The sequence below is a fragment of the Scaptodrosophila lebanonensis genome, unplaced genomic scaffold (genome assembly GCF_003285725.1).
Source record: "Scaptodrosophila lebanonensis strain 11010-0011.00,11010-0021.00 unplaced genomic scaffold, SlebRS2 tig00000113-arrow-arrow-pilon, whole genome shotgun sequence".
Classification (NCBI taxonomy): Eukaryota; Metazoa; Arthropoda; class Insecta; order Diptera; family Drosophilidae; genus Scaptodrosophila; species Scaptodrosophila lebanonensis.
Genome location: NW_022060575.1, coordinates 2,400,509 through 2,409,148, shown reverse-complemented (window position 1 = coordinate 2,409,148; position 8,640 = coordinate 2,400,509). Strand labels below are relative to the sequence as shown.

The following is an 8,640-nucleotide window of genomic DNA, read 5'->3' as shown; positions in this document are numbered from 1 at the left end:
GAAAAAAACACGGTAATTAATTCTTACCGTATATAATGGTTTGATCTATCAGGATATCACAAGAGTGATCTGTTGCCATCTATTGAGGAGTGCATCTCAGGTATAATGCGAAGAACTCAGTACTTAATTCATAAAACTGTGGTGGTTTGCGATCTCGGCCTAATAAATTGAGTAAAATGAATTCATTTTTATGCACAATTTTCTAAATAAAATATACATACTTGTACTATACATATGTATTATTTAATGGGGGTCATATTTTATTATTATTACAAGTGCATATTTTACACTTTCAAAAATGTTTCCAAATTGATCTAATGTTGCAACGATATATCATCATCAAATTTTTCCAAACGAGCAATCTGTTTGAATGCCTCTCCATACGAATTTATTGAACCAGTTGACATTCTAAAAATCGAAACCTGTAGAGGCAACTTCTGTAGTTTTGTTTGCATTTTTATTTTTGCGAATTTCTGCAGCTTGCGTTTTCCCAATATTAAATCTTTTAAAATATAAATATATAGATAAACAATTGATAACCCAAACTATACAATTTAAACTTTTCGCTATTGATACGCAGTGATAGCTTCCACGTTAATAGCTTTTATATTTTAATTTTCAAAAAGTATATTGTGTGGAGCCATTCTGATGTCTGACAAATAATATTGCCAACTTTTAAGTTTGAATTTTTGTTTTTTAGGTGGAGGAGAAAAACATGTTACAGCAAAGATCTGAGTATTATGGAATTGTTTGGCGGCCTCTTATCAGTAATATGGAAATTCTACTGTTTAGTTGGTTGTATAGCTTGTCATTAATGTACATACTCGAATATCACTGTTCGTTTGGGATTAACGCTTCTGTTTTGTTTCGATGTACATCCCTTTTCGTTCTAGCGATGTCACTCAGAGAACCAGCCAGGTTGTCGATTAATGTGCAGTCGCAGGGATGGAAACCATACCCTTTATGCACTGACAAGGCAGTTGCATATCGTGACAATAATAAATTCACAAAGTCCATTTGTCATATTATACGCCTATTTTGTGTTAAATTTCGGCAGATTCATTCTATTTTACGGCTACCTCCTTTTTGGTATTTTCGTGCGCCTTAATCCAGGGATGCACTGTTTCGAATTGATTGCAACGCTGGCTTTGTTTTGATTTCATTATCAGCTGTTATTTTATCAGTGGTTTTCTTTGGAACAAAAGTCGTCGTAATGCTAAATATCAGGAGGCAGGAATAGGCTTCACCATACCGAATGATGAACGATGCAGTTTCTTCAAGCTTTTACGGCAGTGTTGCGTTTCAGGTGCGACATTGGAACATATTACAATGAGGAACTTGCAAATCTAACAGTTTTTTTCAGCACCCCGAACTATCCACGCCCATTCACAGCGTGGAGCACGATAATTTCAGCAATTTGACCAGCAATTACAGCTTCTTTGAAGATGAGCAGGCGTTTCTGATTAACACAGCGATTGCCCCAGCATCGACAATTGGCAATGCGAATGTGCAGTCAGCAACGCCGGATACTTCCAATTACACCAATATCCCTTTCGTGCAAATACACACAACGGATCTGCAGCAGGCGCAGCCACAGAACAGTTACCGGAATGTGTTCCGTCGGAAAGCAGCCGAGATTAAGGCAGAGCCAATCAAGTCGGAGCAGGCGGAGGCCAGCAAGGAACGCACAAATGCCACGCCCACGCCGCCTACACGTAACTCCAGTGCCGAGGGCAAGCAAAACAATGAAGAGGTGGTGAATAGTACCCTTGATGTTGATGTTGTGCCGAGGACGACAGGACATGATATTCCACCCATACACAAGTGCTCAAGTTGTCCATTCCTGAGCTTGTGCCAACTAAAAATGCAGGCCCATATTGCGAATTGCTTTGGTGTTGATGAGCAACAACGCCTCCAGTGCCCAGGTGAGTGAGTGCTAGATTTCGATGGCATTGGCTTACTGTCTTGCCCCACATAGGCTGCGCTAACATTTTCTACAAAGTTGATGCGCTAAACGTGCATCTTATGGAGGACCATATGCTGACTGCTGATGAGATTACAACGCTAAATCCGTACAATGAGGGCAAATCAAATGCAGACACCGCCACAAATGTTCAGCAGCAACCTCAAGAAAAGCAGCAGCAGCCAAAGAATCGCATATTTATTAAGAATGTGAATTGTCTTCGTGAGCCTTTGGCAGATTACATGCCGCCACTTCAGTTGGAATGTTCTGGGGAAAATAATGACAGCAGCTGCAACAACAACATTATCGATATATTCGCCGTTGTAGGTCCAACCGTACAAGATCAAATGGCGGCACAAAAACATGGACCTGCTGCCCCCATAGAGTCCCGCATTTCAAACCAAAAGATTTCGATCAAAAGCGTCGATGTATTACGCGAACCTTCTTTACTGCCGTTTCAATTTCAATTGCCAATATCCGGAGGTGATCAGGATCTGCCGCTGATACCGGAAGAAAACCCCCTCGATGTGCAAGTGGTCGGTGTTGAGCAGGAGAAACCTCGTCCGCCAAAGATATATATCAGAAATGTGGATATACTAAAGGAGCCCATGCTGCTGCCAGGCATGAACTTCAATGGTGCAGCCAATGTGGTGTCTACTCCAGCGGACGCCTTCCAAAGCAGCTCAGAACTCCTCACCCCTAATGGCCCACTGCCTAGCTTTGAATCAACGCTTCCCCCATTGACAAGCATCTGTGGCGAAGCCTTTTCCTTTGACTCTGTACTTAACGGTGGTGGAAACACGGTAGACGCCTTCACATCCAATAGCAGTAGCAATAGCAGCAGCCTCAGCGCAGGTGGAAACTTTACAGTCGACAGCGCGCGGCTCAGCGCACTCGACCTTGACTTTGGCGTCGAATTTGAGCCGGATGGAATTACGGAGTCAACGAACCCAACGTCAAACGCCGCTCTTATCGAGATGGCCTCAAAGCCCGATTTGGAAACGGTGCCAGACATATCCGGAAATCAGAATAACTTTTTGCAACTGCAGCAGGAATCGGCCGCTTTGCCAATCAATGCGACAGCACAGAAGCAGAAGATCTTCATAAAAAATGTTGATATATTGAAGGCTCCTCAATTTCAGCAACGCCACGACAATCATCATCAGCAACGTGGCACCCTGCACCTGCGCACCGTCGACGAACTCAATCTTATGAACCGCACCGAAGTTGCGCATCTTATAGAACCCAATCTTGAGCACATATTGGAGCTACCGCAGCCTATCACTGACTTTAGATCGCAGTTAAGCAACAGCTGGCCCACCAACGGTGGCTATGACTTGGGCGATGATCTAGATTGCATCATTAGCGATGTGGAGACAGTGCAGCTGGAAACTCTAACGCAAATTGATGATATTTTAATTGATGACTTTGCTCATCTCTACGTGCCATCCTCACAGGATTTGGTGGAGAGCAGTATGAAGCATGAGTGGCCAGCTGCTGATGGAGTGCTGCCTAAAACACCAACTGAAAGCTCTGCTAACGCTGATGGTGCGCCTGCTAGCAATCAAGGCGGACAAATTGGAGACGTCCCACCCCTTGTGCCGGTCACTGGTACGACCAGTGTGAGTTCCATCGATTCGGCGTCTCCGCCCAATCTTTCCAGCTTGCCTGTGCCACCGCTTGTGCCTTGTGCTGCCCCTAAACCCGCGCAAACCGAGACTCCCCTCGGAGAGAAACAGGGGCGCATATATGTGGCCAATAATCTGATGAATACAGCGACACCAGGAGTTATGGAATCTGCTAATTCTAACGATCCACCACTTCTCGCAGGTGGCACTTCTGTGCGCGGACGTCCGTATGGCGCCAAACGCACAGGCAATGCTAAACCGCGCAAGTCCGTGGCCGCCACAGAGACACAGACTGGCGGGAAGTGTGCCGTGAATGGCTGCGTTTTTCGATTTAAATCGCCAGGCACACTCGAGTATCATCGGCGATGCCACAACGGTCCCGTCAATTCCACACAGCCCATGGTTTGTCCGGAGTGCCACTCGACCGAATTCAGCAACTGGAACTCTCTCCACACGCATCTCTGGCGGACCCATCAAATCGACATGGAGCTATATTGCTGCCCATTGTGCACGTTCAAGACGCCCATCTACTCGCGTCTGGTTAACACACATTCCAAAATTCACTCGGAGGAACGCAACTACAAGTGTGAGCAGTGCGGCAAGGCTTTTAAGAACACCAAACAATTGAAGAATCATCGGCGCCTACATCGTACCCAGGGACTGGGAAAAACGGTCAACAGCGGTTCCTCGGCGACAGATTCAACGACTCCATCGCTTCATCGCTGCGAGGACTGTGGTGCTGCCTTCACGCACCTGAAAACGCTGCGCGAGCACCTCTGCAAGCAACGCAGCGATCACGCCAAATGTGATGTTTGTGATCGTGTGTGCTCATCCAAGTCCAGTCTGAAGCTGCATATGCAGACGCATCAGGCGACCAAACGTTTGAAGTGCGAGTTCTGCGACTACGATACCAACGATCACAACGCCTTAAGACGACACCGTGCTACGCACCGCGAACGGCTGGGAGAAGCAGAGAGGGAACAGAAGATGTACACCTGTGCTCATTGTGACTACAAAGCCATACAGAGCACTGCCTATCAGGTAGGTCTACAAGTATGACCAATCCAGTCTTTTGAAGAAAATATTTGTATGTCCTAACAAATAGGTACTTAAAGACTCTAATGTATTATCATATTGGATCTTCAATTCCGTTTGCAGTATTAAAGTAATGTATTTGAAAACCCAAGAAATAGCATTCCTGCAAAAGAATGCAATCTGTCTGATACTAAATATCCAATAGTTGCCATACGAAAAATCATCATATTTTTGTACATCTTATCTGTTTCGAAAGCTAAACAGCATTTTATATGTGGCGGTCTGTCTGTCCGTATGAACACCTGGATCTCAGAGACTATAAGAGCTGGAGACACCAAATTTCGCACAAAGACGCCTTATGTGTGTACGCTACACGAGTTTGTTTTTTTTTTTTTTGATTTTTCCCACTTTTCCGTAACGCCCTTCGTATAATCAGCTATATCTCGGAAGCAATAAGAAGACCTAGGGACACAAATTATTTCCAGAAGACTTATGTAAATACGCAGAAAATGTGTATTTTGGAATTTTCCTCCCTCCTCCTCTCCCCCGGACACGCATAGACACGCATATTTATTCTTCACATACATATGTACAGAGTATTTCAATGTTGGGACACCCGACCATAGCTTCTCTACTTGTTTATAATAACTAATGGGTGCGTTTCTTAACTATAAAGTATAGCTTTCTGTAACATCAGTGAAATGTTGGACGTATTAAGAATATATGTCTTTATCCATATATATATATATATATATGACATTAATTTCATTTTACACCGAATTAAAAGCTGCGTTTGAGGCTCAGCATAATATTTAGGTTGAGATAGATTCTGCAGTAATTTTAAGAGTATAAACTGTAGTCAAAAATCGTTTGAAATGCAGGATTGGATAAATGTCCAACTATTCATCTGTATTCTATATTCATCGAAAAAAACGAACATAAGTAAATAGTTGGCGAAATGGTACTACATACATATTTCTAAACTTGTTTCTCAGATACACGTACAGCAGAAGCACCCGGAGCTGGCTTCAACGATTCTGCACAAGTGTTCCTTATGCTCCTACAGCACCGTCAATCCTGGACTGCTGCAGGTGCACCAAGCCAAGCACGAGACAACATTAGCTGGGCAAGTTGAAGAGGCGCTTAGCTCGGACGTTGCAGCGCCTGTCAGTGACTCCTCGCAGACCGTAACAACATCGTCAAAGATCAAAGTGAAAAGCAGCTTGTTGTTCGCACATTCCAGCGCTATCACAAGACAGTCTGATATAGATTTGAACGGATTACAAGACGCGCTTATGCCGCCCGATGGTGAGCAGATATTCGATGGATGCAGAGAGTGAACAACTTAAGCATTGTCTATAGATTATTGTAAATATGAAGCCAAAAAATCAAGCAGGATGACTGCTTATTGTAAATTTCTGTGTACATACTCGTACCTATGTTAGACACACAAAGTGCTGTTCGCTTCACAAGCAATTTGTGGTCACGCGGGCACTTCTTCAATCCAAGTGATCCAAGTGAATGTCACTGTAGTTTTTAGTTTTTTATACCAAATCCATATTCGACTAGATTCTACATCTCCAAGACAGACACTTTCCAAGAACTGAATATTTCAATTGACAAACTGAATCCTTTTAATAGACACCATTCGGAAAATGGTTTGTTAATCATAGATTCTAATACCGGGTGTAAATATTCCCTTTTAATGTTTGCATCATTCTTTTGACAACCAATTTGATTTTGAAGTTGGCTTACCACTCTTCAGTCTACATATATTAGAAGCAAGGTTTCTGGAAAATGTCTATGAGTTTCGGAAAACCGAAAAATATGCGCTATATTTAATTACGTTTCTATCAGCGTATTTCTATATATACAAGTAGTACCATAAGTTATTGACTTTTGCAATTGACTTTTCATTGATTTAAACGAGTGTAAAAGTGCTTTTGCATAAGAAAAAAAGTGATAAAATACAGCGCAATTTAATTTATGTGTTGGTGAAGTTCTGGGCGTGCGAGGATCAATTAAAAATATTTCAAAACATTTTTAAACAACAGTAGGCTTTCAATTCCATGTTCACATTCCACACACCACAAATTTCGAAATAATTTCGAATCGGCTCAAACAACAAATATTTTGGGTTTTCACAAAAATGTCTAGTCGCGAAGGCGGTAAGAAAAAACCATTAAAGACGCCTAAAAAGGAAGCCAAGGAGATGGACGAACAGGACTTGGCCCACAAGCAGAAGCAAAAGGATCTGCAAAAGGCTCTGGAAGCAGCTAAACAGAAAGCTGCAAAAAAAGCTGGAAAGAAGGGCGGAAAGTGAAGCAATTTTCACGCCCATCTCGTGTATATTTCACCTTTGGTTATTGGCCCTGCGTTGGGCGCCACGTTACTAAAAATTCTTTATGTTTTGCAACTCGCAATAAATTGAGATAAATCCGTATTCGCATTTCTCTGAGTATGATTAATAGATGTCAGCCAGCGGTCAAATTGCAACCGCTGTGGCCAATCGGTTTGCTTAAAAAGCCATCAGAAAAATGTGACATCTACCCTTGGCCGAACAGCGCACGACAATTTCGATGTATGGTCAGACACGGATGGGGTCGTTGTAGGAATACATATGTATATGTATGTGCATATAGGATGGGGGAATGGGCGCAACAAATGCGTCAAATTGGTATTTTATGCGACTTTTATGTTAATGAAAGACCAAGGCTAGTTTAATGGACATTGCCACGCATTGGTGCTGCAACATTCAACTAATCTTTATTGATCCTCGAGCTTCGTTGTAACAATAGTGTAGATGCCATCCTTCTGAAGTTGGTAGAGCACGTACCAGTGCAGCATGACTTCGACCGCCAGTCCAAAGATAATGCAGTAGATGACGATCCCTATGGCGATATCTTGTGCGTAATTGCTTCCCAGCGAATGCGATAGTGCCGATATCTGGGTAATTAGGTTGTCCGCGAACTTCACACAGCATGTCATCACCCATGGCAATACCAAATAGATGTAGTACCGTCGTCGAAACTGGCGACCAGCACAGGCCAGCGGGATTTTCGTTGTCGGCAACAGCGCCAGAACGGTTGCAAGTGCTGACACGAACACGTACCATCCAATATTCGGGAAGTCCACGATCAACTGGGTGCCATGACGGACACCCAGAGTCGTCTTAACGCTTACCTGCGGCCTTGCAACGATCACCGACAGCATCAGCGTGCAGTAGAAGAACTTTCCACAGTATCCAGAGGACATTGCGGACATTTATTTACTTGTATATACTTTTGTAGTCCCTTGTGTGGTTCAAGAATTTTAGTCTGACTGTAAAGTAAAAGTAAAGAAATTTTTTGAAATGAGTGATTTTTAAAGAGCCTGCTTATACTACTTTCTGAAGATAAATACGCTTTCTTTCTTAACAGGCTATACCTATTTGCCGTATTTTGAAGAAACTATCTAATAAAGAACAAGGTTACCTTTAAATTTAAGTACAGTGAAAACTCCCTTAATGGAGAGCTCTCTTATCCAGATACTCTCTTCGGCGTACACTTTCTAAAGCATTTGATTGGTGTATAAAGTATTTAAGTATCCCCTGAAGCGGACCCTCTCCTCGGGCGGACAAAAATTTGCAAGAGTTGCGGGAGCCCGTCGAGGGCTTAGGGAATTATGAATACCAAGTTTGGTTATTCTATCAATAATAGTTTCCGAGATATTTGCGTTCATACAGAATAATGTGGCTGCATCGATTTTCAACTAGTTTATTCTCAAGCAAAGCAACCTAGTCTTATTTTTGGAGCAAAATCCTACAACACGTTTACACCAAATTCTGTTTTAGCACGGTAGATCGGTTCCTAAAACAGTCGTGTAAAAAAGACATTGAAGATGAATCGTGCTAAATGGATTAATGTCGTGTAACCATATACACATAAAATTTTTAATTTTCACACCACATTAAACCAAAACCGTATAAAAAAGACCTTTTTAAAAACAATTCCAAAAAATAAACTTGTCCTTTCT

General features: G+C 42.5%; 3 protein-coding genes across 3 annotated transcripts; 2 read left to right on the top strand and 1 right to left on the bottom strand.

Annotated features, from left to right (window-relative positions):
- Window positions 1–1,194: 1,194 nt before the first annotated feature.
- Window positions 1,195–6,453, top strand: LOC115628282. Its single transcript, XM_030524312.1, has 4 exons — window positions 1,195–1,306; window positions 1,364–1,925; window positions 1,979–4,632; window positions 5,622–6,453. Exons 1-4 carry the CDS (start codon window positions 1,256–1,258, stop codon window positions 5,964–5,966), a joined length of 3,612 nt encoding a protein of 1,203 aa, XP_030380172.1. The 5' UTR covers window positions 1,195–1,255; the 3' UTR covers window positions 5,967–6,453.
- A 262-nt stretch (window positions 6,454–6,715) lies between these two features.
- LOC115628386 (translation machinery-associated protein 7 homolog) lies at window positions 6,716–7,075 on the top strand. Its single transcript, XM_030524470.1, has one exon. The coding sequence runs from the start codon at window positions 6,776–6,778 to the stop codon at window positions 6,947–6,949; it is 174 nt and encodes a 57-aa protein (XP_030380330.1). The 5' UTR covers window positions 6,716–6,775; the 3' UTR covers window positions 6,950–7,075.
- Window positions 7,076–7,345: 270 nt separating this feature from the next.
- LOC115628383 lies at window positions 7,346–7,882 on the bottom strand. The gene has a single exon (XM_030524467.1). The coding sequence runs from the start codon at window positions 7,879–7,881 to the stop codon at window positions 7,393–7,395; it is 489 nt and encodes a 162-aa protein (XP_030380327.1). The 5' UTR covers window position 7,882; the 3' UTR covers window positions 7,346–7,392.
- Window positions 7,883–8,640: the final 758 nt, after the last annotated feature.

Excerpts from the sequence above, each read along its gene's own strand:
- LOC115628282 (XM_030524312.1), top strand. The coding sequence starts at position 1,256 with ATGATGAACGATGCAGTTTCTTCAAGCTTTTACGGCAGTGTTGCGTTT. Across the intron at positions 1,307-1,363 it reads ACGGCAGTGTTGCGTTTCAG|CACCCCGAACTATCCACGCC; the intron begins GTGCGACATTGG and ends AGTTTTTTTCAG. Across the intron at positions 4,633-5,621 it reads TACAGAGCACTGCCTATCAG|ATACACGTACAGCAGAAGCA; the intron begins GTAGGTCTACAA and ends CTTGTTTCTCAG.
- LOC115628386 (XM_030524470.1), top strand. The coding sequence starts at position 6,776 with ATGTCTAGTCGCGAAGGCGGTAAGAAAAAACCATTAAAGACGCCTAAA.
- LOC115628383 (XM_030524467.1), bottom strand. The coding sequence starts at position 7,881 with ATGTCCTCTGGATACTGTGGAAAGTTCTTCTACTGCACGCTGATGCTG.